The sequence below is a fragment of the Blennius ocellaris genome (genome assembly GCF_963422515.1).
Source record: "Blennius ocellaris genome assembly, chromosome: 12".
NCBI lineage: Eukaryota > Metazoa > Chordata > Actinopteri > Blenniiformes > Blenniidae > Blennius > Blennius ocellaris.
In genome coordinates this window covers 25,810,654-25,830,984 of record NC_137661.1, presented here as the reverse complement: position 1 = coordinate 25,830,984, position 20,331 = coordinate 25,810,654, and the positions used below count along the sequence as shown (strand labels likewise).

General features: G+C 44.7%; 1 protein-coding gene across 1 annotated transcript in view; it reads left to right on the top strand.

The window, feature by feature from the left end:
- Positions 1–20,331, top strand: part of gmds (GDP-mannose 4,6-dehydratase) — a gene marked incomplete at its 3' end in the record, with an annotated part of 68,719 nt that overhangs the window by 42,468 nt on the left and 5,920 nt on the right. The window contains exons 5-6 of the mRNA XM_080506330.1: positions 11,087–11,279; positions 12,399–12,503. Coding sequence (XP_080362456.1) covers positions 11,087–11,279; positions 12,399–12,503 — 298 coding nt within the window. The remainder of the gene's footprint in view (positions 1–11,086; positions 11,280–12,398; positions 12,504–20,331) is intronic.

Here is a 20,331-nt window from a genome sequence, read left to right as displayed (position 1 = left end):
ACACACACACACACACACACACACACACACACACACACACACACACACACACACACACACACAGACGGACAGACGCACCGTAAACCTCCCTGAGGAGACGCTTCCAATGGTTCTGCCACACAGACAGGAAGTGGTTTATCGCCAGGTGGCACCGTGTGAGAGTCCCGGCCGTAACCTGCATCCACCTCGTTCCTCCGTCCTCTACGACATGCAGCTGTTGTGCTGCCTCTGTCCAGGGGGTCCCCCAGTGGGGGCTCCAACAGAGAGAGAGAGAGAGAGAGAGAGAGAGAGAGAGAGAGTGAGCGAGAGAGAGAGAGAGAGAGAGAGAGAGAGAGAGAGAGAGAGAGAGAGAGAGAGAGAGATTGTGTAAATCAGGCATCAATTTGGATCAGAATTCGGCTCCATTTTGGTCCCGTGGCTCTGTGACAGTGACCAGAGTGTGTGTGTGTGTGTGTGTGTGTGTGTGTGTGTGTGTGTGTGTGTGTGTGTGTGTGTGTGTGTGTGTGTGTGTGTGTGTGTGTGTGTGTGTGTGTGTGTGTGTGTGTGTTCGTGTCGGTATGCGTTGTTGTGGCCAAGTGTGGTCACGGAGTGTGTATTTATGGGAGTGTGTTCTTCGTGGTCATTGCCTCTGAATCCGTGTGTGTGTGTGTGTGTGTGTGTGTGTGTGTGTGTGTGTGTGTGTGTGTGTGTGTGTGTGTGTGTGTGTGTGTGTGTGTGTAGGTGGCTCTCTCCACTCCACAAGGACAGCATTCATCAAGGAAGCGGTGCTGGTGGATTTAAGTGAGGTCTGTGGGTGTGCGAGGGGGCAAAGGAGGATTTAAGGGTGGAGGGGGGTTGGGGGGGGGGGAGTGGAGAAGAATGTGCCAATTTGTCAAAGTTGCCCCTCCACCTCCTCCACCTCCTCCTCCACTCAGACACGAGGCTGATTGCAGCCAAATGGACTGTTGAGTCGGGGTTTGGAGGAGGGGTGGAGGTGTGAGGGGGGGGGGACAGTTTGGTGATTATGGGGGGGTTGGGAGGTGGATGGGGGGGAGTTGTTCTTCATCACCTCTGCATTGAGGGATCACTTTGATGTCATCAGATTGAAAGTGTGAGAAGAAAAACTCTTAATTCGTTTGGCTTCTTCCAAAAAAATAATCCAAACACACCCTGCTCATCAAAGAAAGTATAAATAAAAGTATAAATAAACTATTTGATTTTGTTAACAGTAACGGATGCTGTACCTTGATTTGTTTTCTTTTTTAAAAAGTTTTCTTGGCGTTACAGCTTGTAGTGTCGCAATCAACTTTTTTTTAATGCATTTAAAGTAAAGCACCAATTAATTTCTTTCAGTTATTGTGGCTTTGAGTTGACGGACGTAATGAAGGGATGTAATGAAGTTCCTCCAAGATGGAAGAACACATGGCTTTATTTTTAACAAACACCAGTACATTTATTTAATGTTCCCAAATTGTTTTCAATTTATACAGTAAGTAAATAATAATGTTTGTCAGGAGATTTTGCATTATTATTATTATTATTATTATTATTTATTTAAAATTTTTTTAGTAGTAGTAGTCGTATAAAAATGGTAGTGCAACAGACACTTATTTTAGATTATAACAAGTTATTTCCATAAATGCATGTTGTTTACTGTGTATTATTTGACTTTACCACTTCATTAGTGCGACATTTATTTATGAATGATTTTTTAACTTTTTTTTATTCAAGTATTCTATAATGTAGCTGTTAGGGATAAACACATAATTATGTGTTTATACAGTTACTGTCAGAAGTTTGGTAAATACCCCAGAGATCACAGCAGGGCCCGAGGCTCCAGTTCCACAACATTTAAAGTTAAAATGCTTTTAGTTTTTTGTGTTTTCATGTCAGAAAAGTTTCTCATTTACACAGCAACATCTTGAAAATGATGTCCAACACGACGAAAAAGTCAGAACTTCTGAAAACTTTGCGGTTTTCACGTTGGGCCACGAGAGGATGCTGGTTGGTTCTTGTCATGAAATCAGGCAGACATCAAAGAGTCTTTGATGTGGAACCGCTTCACCAAAACGAACTGTTTGTGGCCTGTCATCCACATGAGGTGTGTTTTAGGAGCTCAAAGACGTTTTTTTTTCCTTTTTTTTTTTTTTAACACCGGTCCCAGTGTGGGGAAATTTTAAAACCCCGGCTCATGCCGTTGGTGTGTTTGGTGAGTCACAGCGCCCCTAAAGGCCTGGCATGTGTACTACATGCCCTGAAGCCTCGTGTTGAGCAGAGTTCATAGTGACGTGTGGACGGAGGTTTTTTGGGGGGGAGAAAAAAGATCGTTTTGTCGTCCCTTAGTTTTCAGTGACTCGGGCCAGCATTGTCATGTAAATAACACCCAAATTGCAAGGAAGGTTTAGTCTCTTCACTCGAAAACGTTGCGTAAACGGACCCACATGCTTTGCCCTCCTTTGACGTCGTCTCGCTCTGACGAGTTGGTTTCCCAGGTAAACCAGCATGAAGTACAGAAGGCGCACATGAAAAGTAAAAAAAAAAAAGTCCTAACAGTCTGTATTGTTGTGCTCCAGTGCCTCGGGCGATACCGCAGACTTGTTGCCATGTTTACGCACACGTCCATGCTTGCGAGGCAGCAGCAGCGGCGGCGGCGAGTGATTGCTGGTAAATGTCTTCGGGGAGGATCGAGTGATTGAAAGAAAAGGAGGAATGAAAGTCTTCTTCTTCCTCAGTGACTCTTCCAGAGAATTTGTATTGCAGGCACTGTGACGCAGCACTGCAGGAATGGGGTGTATTACTGTGTCTCTGCCGTCTGCGCTGCTCTCCCGATCACCGCTAATGCCGCCGTGCTCTGCCAATGGCTGCTGCTATCAGTCGCCTTCATTACCTTTTCAGGGAGCGCCAAGGTGGAACCAGAACCCACTGGCCCTCCGCCAGAGGTAATAAAAGCCTTTATTGACATTAAATTCTCAAAACACCAGCTCCTTGTCTTTAACCTGTACTTAATGTGGAAGTGAACACAAAGTCAAAACATCTAATGAGTGGTTCCAGCTCCTTGTTGACACTGGCCGCCCCAAAAGTAGAGAACCTCCGGCGGGAAAAGTCGATCCGATCCAAAACACACAATCCTTATCTAATATTATTGTAACCTTCATGTATTATTCGGCGCGTAACGATTTAAATGTGCAATGAATATGGACGAGGACGGCAGTGATACAAGGGAGCGAAGAAAAACACTAATCGACCGAGAGCAGCGACGTTCAAACGCCTTTTATTGTGAAGGCCACGTACCTATTGTTGGAGTCCCCCCACCCCCCCACCCCCCCTCACAGCCCCCATAAGAAAATGATTTCCAAGGTCCAATTCTGATTTTTACAGGGTCAATCACGATCAAGACAGGCCCTTGCAGCTCATATGATCCAATATTCAAATGGAGGAAAATCAAGGATTTGGGACGATTAATTTTGAATACAACGGTTTTTTTTCGACCAATGAGACTAATAGGAAAGTTTTGCAAATCTGTAAAAATCCTTTAATTGAACATTTTCAAGCGGCACAAGTCACAGTGTTTCTTGCGAGATTGATAAAACAATAAAACTAGACTTTTGGGTCGAAAACACAACATGACATATTTGTTGAAATGTTGAATAAAAGAGATTAAAATATCAATGAAACTCATGCCGATTAATGAAATGGGGCGAATTCATGTCGAAACAAGATAAAGTTGAATTCAAAAAAGACATTTAAAATGGAAACTGCTGTTTTGTGCCATGGAGAGATGAGTTGATGTTGCCTAAACGTTTGCGATGCTGGATTATTTTTGGTTTTTACTTCATTTAACTTTTTCTTTCTGCCCGTTTCCTGAAATTTAGCATTGCGTAAGTCTCACAAAGGCCCTTTGTCATACGTGTGCTCCTGTATCTACTTTGTGTCTCCGGCTGCGAACGACCCTCTGAACGTCTTCGACCGCTTTTGCTCAGACACGCTTCATATTTCTTAGGTTTAACTGAAAGACTGGGCGGGTCAGAGGTGGCCAACACCTGTTCACATTAGTGTAACTGAGAGAGAGAGAGTGATGCAGGGAAAAGAAAGAATGGGGGGGGGGGGGTTTCCAGATGCATAAATCCTCCGTTTGACAGTCCCATCTCCCGTTCTCTAGTCTACCTGCCCCGCCACAGGCGATCGCAGCGCGTATCCCTCCACTCCCTCCTCGCTCGGTCTCGTCCACCTGATCCGTGGGCTTGTATTTAGTTCATTGCCATAGCTGCTGCAGCAACACCCGGGCCAGAAGACGCCCGCTAATTAGACGGAAAAATGCAGAGACTTGATCGTAATGACGAGTGCGTTTCAGTGGAAAGAACTGGCGGTGGGGGTGGAGAGATGAGTTGATGTTGCCTAAACGTGTGCAATGCTGGAGTTTTGTTTTTTACTTAATTTAACTTTTTCTTTCTGCCTGTTTCCTGAATTTTTAACCAAGACAGAGATATGGTTGTGTTTAGTGTTACATTCTTTTCAAGCAGTCAAATATAGTAGTAGTGTAAGTCAGTGGTTTTCAACCTTTTCTGAGGTAAGGCACACTTTTTTATTTGGAAAAATCTAGAAAATGTTAAAATGTGAAACTCTGTAGCCTCTATTAACAATATAAAGTATTTCTCATCAAAGTTTTATCAACAGGAATCAAATAAATACAGAAAAAAAGTATTTCCCAATTTCTTTTTTTTAATAGTGACTCCCTCAGTGTGAAACCTGGACCTGATGGATGAAGAGCTGAGATCCTGGTTCACATTCTTCCTTTTCAGAAACTTCTCCATCACTGTCACTGACACAGTACTTTGATACAAGATGGTAGCAGGAGGTGGAGATGAACCACACTGACGTCTGTCACTTTACATTTCACCGGCAAAGTTCTGTGCTGCCCTCTAGTGGCGAAGAGTATTTATACATGATTACTCTGCAACACACTGTCGCTGTGAGAGCAAATGATTTTTTTTGAAAAAAATGTGAAATTGGATAATTTCCCACGTTACACCTGACTAGATCTGGAGGAAACACCAGTGTGCCGCGGCACAATGGTTGAAAAACACTGGTGTAAGTGATGCTGTTGCAGGATTCTAGTGGTCACATATAGTATGCACTCCTATATTTTTTTTTTTTATATATATGACATTCCGTTATATAAGTGACCCGACATGCCAAACAACTAAAATCAGTGTGGATTATGGTCCAGGGAACACGGCAGTAGTGCACTCAGAGAGCAGCCACAATGAAAGAAAAGGCTCAGTAAATGAGGGGTAAAACTCCAGTTTGAAAGCTTTCTGGTGCAAATACTTCTCCATTGCGGGAGATTGCCAAGAGACATAAAACCGTTTTCATCCCACAGTTTAGTGGAATACAGAGGAACACATGTTCCGGCTTTCAAACCTGCCTTCTAATGAAACAAGGCCTCATTGACTCAGATGCTCTGTAATTGTTGCTGCTCTTAAATTTAGAGCAACTGGCATGGATGGGATGTCTTCAGGTCCTATTATTGGAGGGAAGTCGGCTTTTTTTTTTTTTTGTAAAGAAACTTTTACTTTAGGAACTTTACCTGTGGTTTTGCAGGAGGAACTGACTAACTGTTGTTATTTTTAATTGAGTTCTTGCTGCTATATACAGAATACACATTTTACAGGAATAAACTGTGTCCAGTGGGAAAGTGTGAATGTGTTTTTTTTCTCTCGAGGCAACAGATCCGCCAATGTTTGAGGCCAGTGTGAACAAAAATTGCTTCAACCCCTCAACGGATATTACGAGAACCTCAACAAGCCCACGTTGTTGCATCATTCCTCACCTTACGCAATCTTCCACACCCACTAATGACAATGGCTCGGCGCAGCGCTTGTGCGTTTCACGCTGCTGCTGTGTCTAATACGGGAACTCTAAACGAAGCTACATCACGTCAACACGCCACCGTGCCTGCATGTCGCCGTGACCTTTCCCTTCCAGCGTTTTGGTCTGAAGGAATTTATGATAGGAATGAATTGTTGGCAGGATCTGCAAGTCGCTTACATGCAAATTAATGTCTCTGGCCCATTTTGTGTGTTTGTGCAACGGACTGGTTTGAGTGACAAGGATTTAACAAGGCTGGAGTTTCATTGACACAGTGATAAAGTGATTTTTTTGTTTTTGTTTTTGTTTTTTGTGTATTGTCTTTCAACCTGCCAAACATGCCTTGGGTTTTCAGCCTTTGTGATCCCAATCGGTCTCTCTGCCCAGGATATAATCAACCCTGGGTGAACAGGTGGAAATGATTGTCGTGCTGAGGTCGTGCGCCCTTACTACTAAGTCCTGAGCTTTTGCCATCCGTCTGCAGCGTCTCACGCAAAACATCCAGTGACTCAAACCGTGGCGAGCAGAGCTGCTGTTTGTACGGCAGAGTGCGGTCTGTCGTCAGCATCAGGCTTCACAGAGCCAATGAGAGCAGTTGAGCTGATGAAAGCGCGGGTAATGGATCTGTCCGAGGCCGCGCGGGTTGCCAGGTCGGCTGTAAACCGCGCCGTCCTGGAGGGAATCCACTCTGTTTGTCTTTGTCTCCGTTAACACGCGACTGCTCTAATTTCAGTTGGCCTGTAATGCGATGAGTAACGCTTTAATTGACAGTGGTTTTGTTTTTCTGGTTGTTTTTTTTTCCCTCCACTGACCACCACTTATACACACACACACACACACACACACACACACACACACACACACACACACACACACACACACACACACACACACACACACACACACACACACACACACACACACACACACACACACACACACACACACACACACACACACACACACCAGTCACTGATATGATTATGATGAAATCGAATTCTACAATACGTTAGTGTTTGTCAGAGTGGCGCAACACAACAAACACAAGTGTGTGTGTGTGTGTGTGTGTGTGTGTGTGCGTGTGCGTGTGCGTGTGTATGTATGTATGTATTTTGTTATCTAGTTCATTATTTTGTTATTTAGTTCGTTATTTTGTTATTTAGTTCGTTCTTTTGTTATTTAGTTAGTTAGTTAGTTAGTTAGTTAGTTAGTTATTTAGTTAGTTAGTTAGTTCACAAAGGCTCGAAAAACAAGTAGTTCTTTGTTGAGGTGAACTGGAAACTCGTCCACGACAATTTTTTTTCAGCATTATTGCTTTGAAGGACTCCAAAGTATATTTAAGACATTTAGAAGGATTTTTAAGTATATTTCACACAAAAACACAAGCTATTATGTGTCTTACATAGTACAGCATTGTCTATAAAAATGTCTATAAAAAGCAGAATTGGACCTTGGAAATCATTTTCTTATGGGGGCTGTGGGGGGTGGGGGTGGGGGGGGGGGGGACTCCAACAATAGGTACGTGGCCTTCACAATAAAAGGCGTTTGAACGTCGCTGCTCCCAGTCGATTAGTGTTTTCTTAGCTCCCTTGTATCATCGCCGTTCTCGTCCATATTCGTTGCACACAAGATGTGTCTCCTAGATCTCCCTCGTGGACGGTAACAGAAGAGGAATAGCCTCACACAGAAGGCCCGGATAAAAAGGGGCATCGTAGCATAAAATGTGGTTTATGAAGTCCCGTCAGTCTGTTCCGGTCTCCTCGGTGGAAAAGAGGCGTTGACTCCTGCAGGTCTGGTCGATGTCCTGACGGATTTACACCTCGTATGTGTGGTGGCGGCATCTTTATGTTTAATTCTGCTGGTTGACGTAATTCCCCCGATACTGGCCAGAAATGTCAAATGGATCAAGAACGTCTTGGGACATGAGTTCAGGTGGACAGACTGGAGGAGACCGAGTGGAAAGACTCGTAGAGGTACACTACAAGTAAGACTGAGGTTGTCCCAAAGAAGAGACTACAAATTCTAAGCGACGTGAAGAAAGACGAGTGACACTTTGGTGGACTCTGTCAGATCCCCCTCTGGAATCTCTCGCCCCAAAAGCCAGAAAAGTCCCACACCCCAGATTTGCAACCAGTCGTGAAGCTAAACGTTCTGAAATATATTGCATGGATGCGCTAATTTAGCCCTTTTAGCAAAGTCGTGCTGCAGTTGACTGGTGAACTTCAAATATTTGTCGTGGAGAGAATGGTTGAGTTTGAAACGGAATTCGCTGCAACTGAATATGAAAATGGCTTCTGAGGAAACAGGAAGTTCAGTGTTTTTTTTTGAAGTTTTCAGTTTGTTTTTGGAATCTCATTTCCACATGCAGCTGCTCCGGTTGCGATGCCCACTTGTTCTCGTGTCGTTAGAAATGCCATCACGTGACATGCAGTCCTCGCCTGCGCGTGAAGTGGCCTCTCACTTTCCCTTGCAAATGACGTGAACGTAAACGAAAATGCCAGAACGCAAAGTAAAAGCGCGAGTGGGAGCGTCACAGGTAATTACGCTGAGCCGCCGAGTGTAATTGAACCTGATCAAGCCTACTCACTGTGTATATGGTGAGTGTGTATACGAGTGTGTGTGTGTGAGTGTGTGTGTGAGTGCGAGTGGAATAGAGGCCCAGTGTTCTTGGGCCCCGGCTTTAAATAAGGGGTCTTTATCTGCCCGTGTGCACAGCGCTGGTGTGAAAGCACTAAAGGGCCGAAGCGTTTCCTCTGTACAGACGCGGTCGCTCCAGGTGTGGTGACCACGGACCAGCACGGCTTTTAACCGTCACGCCTGATTTGGAGCCAGAGGTCTACACGCACACACACGCATACACACGCACACACGCATACACACACATCCATTTCAAATTTAAACTTAATTTCCCCCCAAGTGTTCATAAAGCCTCCCCCTCCCCCCTTCTTGGCCCTCCGCTGTGGAAACAGGGATTCTGGGAGTTGAAGTATTAAGTTTGAGCTATGAGCTTCCTGATTGGCTGTGATGGGCTCCAGAAACAACCACCTCAACCCCGCCGCTCTGTATAAGTCAAGGTCGACAAGTGTTTTCCTTTATAATTACTCAGTTCTTATTACTCCGATATGTATAATTCATATACTCAGTCTTTAACTGTTTAGTTCGAGGCATCTATCTAGGTATCTTGGCATCTATCAAGGTATCTCGGTATCTATCTAGGCATCTATCAAGGTATCTAGCTAGATGTCTAGGTATCTGTCAAGGTATCTATCTAGGTATCTGTCAAGGTATCTATCTAGGTATTGAGGTGTCTTTTTAGGGATCTATCTAGGTATCTATTTAGGTATCTAGGCATCTATTTAGGTATCTCGGGATCTATCAAGGTATCTCGGTATCTATCTAGGCATCTATCTAGGTATCTGTCAAGGTATCTATCTAGGTATCTGTCAAGGTATCTATTGAGGTATTGAGGTATCTATCAAGGTATCGAGGTATCTATCTAGGCATCTATCTAGGTATCTAGGTATCCATCAAGGTATCGATGTATCTATCTAGGTATCTATCAAGGTATCTATCTAGGTATCGAGGCATCTATCAAGGTATTGAGGTATCTATCTAGGCATCTATCTTGGTATCTATCAAGGTATCTATCTGGGTATCTAAGCATCTATTTAGGTGTCTTGGTATCTATCTGAGTATTGTTCTGGGAATCTATCTAGGTAGCTTGAGTATTTTTCTAGGTATCTTAAGTATTTATCAAGGTATCTTTCACAATATTTATCTGGGTCTCTGTCTCTGTATCTACCAAAGCATCTTGGTATCTGTCTAAATACTTGTCATAGCATCTAAGTATCTAACTCGGTATCTACCTGGGTAATACCTTTACTGCTCCGAAGTTTCGGAATGTACATTTTCCCAAATTCTGAATCCAGGATTTGCTCTGAAGTCTCACCTGTCTTCCGTTGCAGTTGATCCCACGACTTTAGCCTCTCGCCACACACACACACATCTGTCTTCTCCGTTCTTCATCCTCCAATATGGTTGTTGTTGGTTTTGGAACCGGTCCCAGGAGATATTGCAGCAGAGACACTCATCACATTTATTGCTTGTTATTTTATAGCCCATTTTTGTTCTTGGGTAACAAGAAGTCCTTGTCTCGGAAATGTATTTGAACTGTTTGTTTTTCGCGATTTTGAAACGTGTCAGGGCTGTTTTACAGAAATCCACTCAATCACAGGCGGAATCACAATCTTAACATACTTCTTGACAGAGCGTGTTTTTCTTACATTGAACTACCTAATTAAGTTAAATCATATGCTTTATGTCATTTGCAGTTTTGGGAGTGAAGCATTACAAAGTAAGGAGATATGATCAGTTCTTTCTCCATCCTGCTCTTCACCTTCGCCCTCAGGCTTGGTCCAAACTTGATCCCCAACAGTAACCGTAACCTATTTTGAATTATCATTTGTTTTCCTTCCTAAGAGCTGTCGGCATGCTGGTAGTTTATCTCCACCATTTCCTTGCTTCTTCCCGATATTTGTTTGTGAATCCGGCAGTGTTGTGTTGGAGTCGACTGATCAAATCCAGATTATAGAAGAAGATGCTGCATAATCTGGTATGCTACCTGAAGCTACGTCCAGATTATAGAGCATCTTCCTCCCACTGACTGATGTAACTTGAAAATATCTCAACGAGTGAATCAGTATTTTTTACTATAGTATGTTTATTGTTCTTTTATTCTACACTTTGCCGCCCCCCCATCATAGTTTAATTTCCTTGTATTTCATCTTACTGTATACTTTACTCCCCTTAGAACTGATTGTACTTTATTATAGTTTGTGATTTTTATCAAAAAATTTTTATTTTAGTCCTATTTTATTTGATTTATTATTACTTTTTACTGTAAATACTTTTGGCCCTTAGAGTTCTTGATAGTCATTGTATATAAGATAACCTCTATTCTTATCTAACTGTTTGCACATTTCTTGTCTTTCCTACTCATGAGTCCTTAAGAGCAGAATGTAACAAGAAAATTTCTCCACTGTGAGATCAATAAATCTTGTCTTATCTTATCTTATCTTATACCGACTCACACGGCGCTAACAGTTAATACGATGTCGTAATCTATAGATTAAATGTAATCCACAGGTGTAATTATCAAGCAGAGATTTCCTTGGGTTCCATTTGAAGATGAACATTTCTATTATTGTAAGTGGTCCTGGTGTCCCTTTCCGTCTCCCAGATCTCCTTTGAGCTGGCGGAGTACACGGCCAACGTGGACGGCGTGGGGACGCTGCGCCTGCTGGACGCCATCAAGACGTGCGGCCTGACGCACAGCGTGAAGTTCTACCAGGCCTCCACCAGCGAGCTGTACGGCAAAGTCCAGGAGATCCCCCAGAAGGAAACCACGCCCTTCTACCCTCGCTCCCCTTACGGTAACACACACACACACACACACACACACACACACACACACACACACACACACACACACACACACACACACACACACACACACACACACACACACACACACACACACACACACACACACACACACACACACACACACACACACACACACACACACACACACACACACACACACACACACACACACACGGATTACCCAAGCTTTCCTACCTTGCACCATTTATCACACACTTGCTCATGGCCATGTAGGGGTATTCACACACAGATTGCTCGATGCCTCAGCAGCGCTTTTTTCTCTCTCTCTCTCTCTCTCGATTGTGAGTGTATGAATATGCGTGTGTGTGCATGCATGCATGCATGTGTGTGTGTGTGTGTGTGTGAGAATAGAGGGGGGCTTCAGTGCTCAGACTGCGTTTTGAGCTCCCTGCACACCCCGAGGCCAAACGTCTGACTGAGAGCTGGAGTGGCTCTCACTTTAACAAAGACACCTTTATATCCAGAGCAGTCAGCACTCACTTTGTGCACACACTGGCTCACACACACACCCCTTCACACACACACACGCGCACGCACACGCACACACGCACAGGCTGCACACGTGTGTGAGCGATCGGGTTTCATGTTCCCTGTTGTCTAAATGCTCTCCTCACTGACACTTTCCCCGTCTGTCAGCACTCAGTCCGACGCTGCATGGGAGGTGCATGCATACCATGTCCGAGGAGGGCTGCTCCTCTGTTAATTAGAGGCGAGTGGGGGGGGGGGGGGCAGTCGGTGCTATGGCTTAACAAACAGGCACCTCCCTTCATTTTCCGCGGTGTTGCCCTCATCTGGTAGGGAGGAGGAGGAGGAGACGTCTGCTTTTGGTCAATCAGCAGGAGTCTTGCGGTTCACGTTCCTGACGTTGAAATGTGATCCCCGACCCCCAACCCCCCCCCCAGTAACGCCGCGCTCAGCCGTGACATGTGGTGTGGTTACAACCGTTCTCTTGGGGAATGTCCGTGTTGTTTGATTTCAATCCAACTCCATCGGGAAGTCGTCCGATGAGCAGTTGGGTGTCCGAGAAGTCCGTCCTCACACCCCCCCGGGTTTTTCTGTGCTTCCTCCCGCCTCTTCCCTCGCAGGAGCGGCGAAGCTCTACGCCTACTGGATCGTGGTGAACTTCAGAGAGGCCTACGACATGTTCGCAGTCAACGGGATCCTCTTCAACCACGAGAGCCCGAGGAGAGGTGAGGCCCAAAGCTACGAAACTAACAAAACCTCACGTCCACACGTCACTATGAACTCGGCTCAACACGGGGCTTCAGGGCGTGTAGTACACCTGCCAGGCCTTTAGGGGCACTACGACTCACCAAACACATCGAAAACGCAGAAGCACATAGACCTTTAGAAGTAGATTCCTGCTCATAAACCTCTATATAATTCTAGTTCTATAGGTCTATGGCCACAGTCTTCCTGCTGCTAGCATCAGTAGCTTCTGCAGCTATTTGATGACATCACGGACCCCGTGCGCTCGCTGGATTTATTCACAAAAATGAAAAAAAAAACACGAGTATGAAGCTTTACAAATTAACGTTGACAAAAATAATAATAATTATTATTCATGCACACTAAAAGTGTTTCTTCTCCGGCCCCCTTTGAACTCAAACTAAGTAAACTCATACCGCTGGATAAACCGATGTGGCTTTTATGAACTTTACAATTAGTCCACAAAAGAATTATTGTTATTATTACATCGCATAGTTTATGGGGGCTTGTTGTGTGAGGATCAAGTGACAAGTTGAGCAAACCTGGACGGCCTCAGTCCCCGGCTCGGCCCGGCAGTAAAACACACGCTGCTGCATTGTTGGATTGTGGCAGAGTATTCAATTACATGCTCTATATACAGTCTTACTTATTCACCGGCGTTGCCAGGGTTCACGTAATCACACACACACACACACACACACACACACACACACACACACACACACACACACACACACACACACACACACACACACACACACACACACACGAGTGGGCTGTGGTCGCATTTTTAATATGCGCTCGGAGCCCCGAGGGTCGCGGGCGCTGGTTTAACCCGATTTTCACGCCACCGCCGCTCAAAATGAGTACCACATGAGCGCCGTACCGCAGGTCAGGGCGCTCAGGTGTTTATGATTTATCCCCTAATGAAGGCGCGGGCCGTGACCCCGGCAGAGGTCGGAGGTCACCCAGTGAAAAACCCTAATGTGTTACCACGGATAGGTAGGTGTGGGAACCGGCGTGGGGTCACGGGCCGGCTCCGGGAACGGCGGCGTTGGTCGCCGTCGAGGTCTTGTGACGGCGAATTGGTTGACGTGGTCAAACTGGGAGGGGACGGTGGGCGTCGGGGCGGATGGGTGGGAGGAGGGGGGGTGACGGAGAAGCAAGCTTAATAGCAGAAAGTAAGGCCCAATCCCAATTAAATTTTGTACCCCAACCCCCCTTAGCCCTCCGCCTCTGCCTTCCCCTCCAAAATGAGGGCAAAGGCAAAGGGGTACAAGTTTCAGCCCTTAGATTTGGGACCCCTCTCTCCCTCTCGCTACGTCTCACAGTTTTGACGTCATAATATGGCGCCGTTACATCAGCAGAGCTGAGCCACGGATGTTTGTTGATTTTCTAGCAGGCGCGTCATCCTGCCGTCCCAAATTCAACGTGTTGCAGCAGCTTGGCTGCTTTGTTTCTACATCAAGGTGAAGAAATAGACGGAGACGTGGACTACTTCAGTTTTTGCACCGTATTTGGACGTATTTCCTCATTCACCATGTGAAAGCGGAGGAGCTTCCTTGTTTGCTCGGGGGTCCCTGTTTTCAAAACACCACATATTAGAAGACTTTGGAACTCTACAGTGTAATAATAAAATGTTATTAACACGGTCTCTACCAGACAGATGCACACGGAAGCTACATACAGCAGCGCTACTGCCGTTCTTACTAGTATAAAAAACAACAGGTTTATATAACTTTAGAAGCGTATATATGTGAAATGCGTAAACGCTTCGTTTCGAGGGGTGAATAGCCCTTCCCCTCACCCCTCCACCTCTGCACAATAGTGAAATGGGACACCCCTCAGATTCTCGTGAACGTGCAATTCAAAGGGGTAAGATGAAGGGCTAGGGGTAGAATTGGGATTGGCCCTAAGTCTCCGGGAGACCAGGGTGTAATGGGAACACTTGGAATCGATGCTGAAATGCTGGGATTTGAAGCCGTTGTTGTACGTTTGAACCTCGTCTGAAGTTTGACTCTCTTCTCTGACTCTGAGCTCAGAGTTTTGGGATATGTCCTCATTTTTTTTTTTTGCCAATACAAAGGACTGCTTTAGAAGACTTATTAGGATGCAGAGTCACATTTAACTTCAAATTTACAGAGAAGGGCACTGGTCCCTGTGTACGCTGAAAAGTGGTAGCGGGTTTGAAGAAATTCCAAGTAAAAATGTCCTGAAAGTTGAATTGTTTTGTTGTCTGTATTGTATTTTATTTTGTATTCTGTATTCCAGAAAATAAAAATCGCTAGTTAACATTACGACCGTGTAGAAAATGAGGCGTATTGGTTCATTTTTTTCCTTTTGCATGTATTATTTCCTGTTGTTTTTTAAAAGAAACCATGATGGGAAAGGAAGCAGCTTTTAGAATTAGTTTGATTTGGGGTTTAAATCCGGGTTTTTAGTTGGGTTGGACACCTTGAGCTCACACCGGTCGATTTGAGATTTGAGTTTCGGAGACGAGGGATGTGAACACTGGCGAAGACCGAAGCAGCCGCTGGAGCTTTGAATCAAAATATCACCTCACGGTCCCAGATGGTGTGAGCCAGTATAGTTTTAATATATGGGGACACGTGGACCCGCACTCTATGAAGGCGATGGCCAAGTCAATGAAGTCGCTGCAGTTTTCCTTTACGCATTAATTAAAAATATATTCACCATTTTCTCTTCAAGATGACTTTTGAGGCTATTTGAGACACAAAATAACTGTAATGGGACGAATCTGTCTGCCCTTTCCCATCCCTCCCAACTTTCCCGCTACAGTCACTCCCTCCTCTCTTCCTCCTCCTCCTCCTCCTCCTCCTCATCCCTTCTTCACAGTCAGCGTTTCTGCAGCAGGCCACTGGGTTTAGTGCCGCCACTTCTATTCCCAGAGTTACGGCTGTTGTTGCACATAAAGCAGGAACGCTGCGCTGTGATGTGGCCAGATGTGCCACGGCTGCCTTGCTCAACCCGGTGTGCCGCTTGTGTTGGCCTGGATGTGTTGGCCAGTGTTTACCCGGGCCCCCGGGGGCCTGCTGTGACCCCGCCGCCGCCGCCGCCACACCGAGGGGGCGTCAGGCGGTGCGCTTCGTCACTTACAGGAGGCTTTTTTTTTTTTTTTTTCTTTTTCTTTCATTATTATTATTTTTGGACTCTGTAGTCGTTCTATGAGAGACGGATGGTAACCGCTGTACTGGTATGACGGCTCATTGACATCAAGAGGTTGGGTTTTTTTTTTCCCCAGCAACACCTGGCTGAGGTCAAAGCCAAGTCACATGATTAAGTTAAAAAAAAAACAAATATGTGCACCAGTATCACAACAAATCTATTCATTGGCCGTCTGAATTAACCCTTAACCCTCGAGTGTTATTGAAACTGGTTATGAAGAAGCAGATTTACTCAGACAGTCGAAAATAATCCCATGTTTCCTAATTAAATTAAAAAAAAAAAATTTGTGTATTGTTCAATATTTGTACTTTATACCCCAAGCCAGGTATCTCAAAAGTACCTCTGGATATAAATCAGGTGATTTAACGTTGAAGTCGCACCACCTGATCTTCTGCTGTTAATCTGTAGAAGAGATTTGAAGAGGTAAATTAATTCCCAGCTCACTTTGTTGTTGTTTTTTTTCCTCTCTTTGGGAACCTTGCCAGAAATATACCGTCATTTTTTTTAGACCGTATAGCCTGAATATAAGCAGCACCCACCAAATTTAAAAAGAAAAAAAAAAAGAAGAAGAAAAGTCAGAGTTACACGATGCCCTTGAACGCATCATCCATGTATTGGCCGTATGAATCTCGTTTCTCAAGCGCAGTATTTAGCGTTGACATGAAATTGTCGGTGGTCTTTGAACTGGAGGTTTTAGCCTTGAAACTACCAGAACCTCAGTGTTTCTTCTTTCTGTATAATTCAAGTTTTTTTTTCTAACGAGAGTCAAGTTTACAGAAACGCAATGCTGACGTGCAGCAAACACCTCTGCTGTACATGTAGATAAATGATGGATGATGTTTTTTAATGTGACCTAACAATACACTGTATATCAGGCAGGCTCAGTGTGTTGAGTGGCTCCTCAAGACTCAAGTGATTATTGTAGAATCTTTCATTGGAATTACACCGGCTTGTTTCTTCTGTCGATTCTACGATGGTGCGTTTTACATTTTTTAAATAAAACACACATTTTTCGTCCTCAAAATGCACCAAAAATTCACCTTTTTCAATGTTTTTTTTTTTGTAATAGCTTTAAAAGCTGCATCACGTTACTTTTCTGCACATGAAAAGCTGTGAACACCAAAAATATTCGTTCTTTTGTCACATTTTATGGTACTTTAAACAATCCCTGTTCATTTCTGTCCGACCGAGCGTCGTCGTCATCGCCCACTGAGGTCCAACTCAACAGAGAAGAACGAAAACTTGCTTCTGCCATTACACCGTCCCTGTCGTTTCCAAACCGAGTTGCGTTTTCACTGAGGTCCCTGTTTGTTGTCTTGAGCGGCTGCTTGTTCCCAACAAATAGGAAAAGCGGTGAAGTCGGTGTTCCGGGATGCCAGCAGACGTGTTGGACAAACAAAATCGAGTGTTTGCCTTGAGGAGGGGAGTCTTTCCACGCTGCGTTTCCCCTTCGAATGTCGCCCGCCCGTGTGAACCGACCCGCAGACGCTCATGCTAGCAGCTCGCGGCTTTAGCGTGTTGTGACGGGTGGCGATACTCGAGTCTTCAGATACAGTGTCCCTCTTTCACGCATGACTTAGTCTAAGCTTAATCTTTCGCTTTGTAAACGCCCGACCGTTCAACAACAAACAAGCCGATCGTGACTCTTCTTGAAGGAGTGGGGGGGAAAAAACAAAACAAAAAACTGTGAAATTGACAGTTGTGAGAAGAAGAAAAAAGAAATTACAAAAATAACCCGGTAGAAATGCACCGTGAAGAATCCTGCGTCGGCCGCCCCCCGTTCACATCGCCACCAGAGCCTCTCTCTATCTCTCTCTCTCTCTCGCTCGCTCCGGTTAGCCTAGCGGTTAGCCATAACAAACAGTCCTCGCTCTGACTCCGAGCAGCGTAGCATTAGCGGCGGCGCTAAGTAGAGCCCCGTAACGCCGCGACACATGAGACGGTGCGACCTGTGCAAATAACCGCTTCTTGTGCTTATTTTAGCCGCCGTGTCCAACGAACACCACCTGGAATCCCTTTTTTTTTTTTTTTTTTTTTACAGTAAAAAAGGCAAAATCCTGTGTTTAATTCTGAGTTATTAGCTGCACGTTGGCGTAAGACTTCCTTGTGTGTGTGAGTGCACTGTTGATGCGACTGACTTAGCTCCAGTCGTCGACTTATCCCCCCCCCCCGGTTTATTTGGGGAAGTCCCATCCATCTCTCCTCCCTGAGAGCTCTGTGGTTCACGCTTGGCAGTAAAGAATAATACACTGTTATGTTAGCAGAAAAGACCCGTTAGCGTCGGGGAAGTTAGAACGGCAGCGCCAAAGTCAATGCCGCCCTCCAAAAGACACGCGGCATATATTTATCAGTTTATTCCACCAGTTTCAAGCTCTTCATTTCCAGCCTCACCAGAACTCTCGCCTCATTCTCTCTTCATATCTAAAAATCCCGTTGTCACACAAGGAACGCAGACGGATCGTGGCCCCCCCACGGTGGGAATACAAACACAGACGGACACACTGCCGCTGGGCTCCGACTCGCCTCGGCTTCATCTTTCTGCTTTTGTTGAGATGGAGCCAGAAAGGTCAGATGGCGCGATAGATTTGAAAGAGGATATGTTTTCCATTTAATCGGAGAAGTTATTTTCAAAGTAAACCTTTCGCATGAGAGCGACTCGGTCAGCAGACGTCAGGTGGGGGGTGGGGGGGGTATTTTGGCAGCGTCTTCGATGTGTGACGTGGGCGTTATGGGTCTTTTATTTTTTTATTTATTAAAAGAGCCGACGACAGACCCCGCCTGTGCAGCCACTAAAGGTTCCTCCCTCACCTTGGTCCACCTCGCCCCCAGACGCGTCACGCCTCCCTCCGAGGTTTCTAACCGTCGCTCGCCACCGCCACTTCCGCCGCCGTCGGGTCGGTGTTTGTTACCGCCGATCGCCACGGTAACCCTGCAGACTGAAGGGCTTTGCTTTTGAGTAGACATGATTGCGCCACAAGCGAGGGGCACCGCGTCGCCCCTCCCGTCAGAATCCCTGTGGAGATCCACCCAACCTCACCATGGAAACAAGGGTGGAGGTTTCCTTCACTCTTTGCAGGGGTCACCAAGAGTTTATTTTATTTTATTCTATTTTATTCTATTTTATTCTATTTTATTCTATTTTATTCTATTTTATTCTATTTTATTCTATTTTATTCTATTTTATTCTATTTTGTTCTATTTTATTCTGTTTTGTTCTGTTTTATTCTATTTTGTTCTGTTTTATTCTATTTTATTCTATTTTATTCTATTTTATTCTATTTTATTCTATTCTATTTTATTTTATTCTATTTTATTTTATTAAATTTTATTTTATTCTATTTTATTTTACTCTATTTTATTTTATTCTATTTTATTTTGTTCTATTCTATTTAATTTAATTAAAAAAATTTCTAATTTAATTTTATAAAATTTTATATTATTTTATTTCATTTCACTTCATTTCATTTCATTTCACTTCATTTCATCCATTTATTTATTTATTGATATCAAAGTTTGTCAACAAAATACCACAAAATCAACTAACTTCCATGCAGAGAAACTAAAATATACTTGGAATCGTTATCCAACAAAAGGCCTGCGAGACGAAAAACCGCAACGCAAATTGTAAACACTGAGGGAAAACATCGAGTTTTGTTTTTAACAACAAAGTTTCTGACACGTAGCAGACATGACATCGACCTTCGAAAGCAAGTTCCCCCGTTGCTCTCAAACTCAGGATGATGATAATAAAGAAAGAATTTATTACTTAAATATTCTTGCATCACTTTCAAGGATGATGAAAGCTACTTTTTTTTTTCTTTCTTTCTTTCTTTCCGAGCTCCGCAACCGTCCCCCTTCGTCCCAGATCTGCTTGCGTCACGTTTCTCCCCTCCCGCCCGCCGGAGCGCCGGCGGGCGGCTGTCAGGTGTGAATTGATGCGGCGTTGGCGGAGCCGAGAGCGTGACCCGCCTTGGCTGCAGCGCAAATATTCTCCCCTTTCGCTGGAACTCCAGCCATCAGTCAGGATGGGAATTGTGCAACGGCGGTGATGGCAGACACTGACAGGTCTGACCCCCCCTCCCCCCCCTCCACCTCCAATCAACCTAAAACACAAGGAAGATTACTCCTGCAAAAATCTCTCTGCAAGCACTTCTGCAAGTCAGGTATTTGGTAAGATAAAACTGACGGGTGTGTTTCAGTCTTGATGCGCAGCTTTAACGTTGGACCTAAAACCCTTTTTAACCCCACGAGGCCTGCCTGGGGGGGGGGGGGGGGGGCAAGGATTATGGGATTTGCCGTTCTGGTTGAGTTCCAGAACAGGTGTGTAAACCCTCCCCCCTTGTGGTGACGTAACCGACGGGTTTCCATGACAACCCCAGGGCAATCAAAATCATGTTTTGGCCCCAAAAAAAAAAAAAAAAATCCCTCTTTTTCCCCCTTCTTAACGTGGCCAGTTCAGACACGCGACAGAAGTGACTCAACCTGTCGACTATCTGGGGGGAAGAAGAAAAAAAAAAAAAAAAAAATACGGAGCCTTTTTGTTTCTTTTTTTTTCCCAGTGAAAACAAAGCAGCCCACAGTGCTATTTATAGAGTCGGGGGTTCATTAAAACCGTCTGGCTCA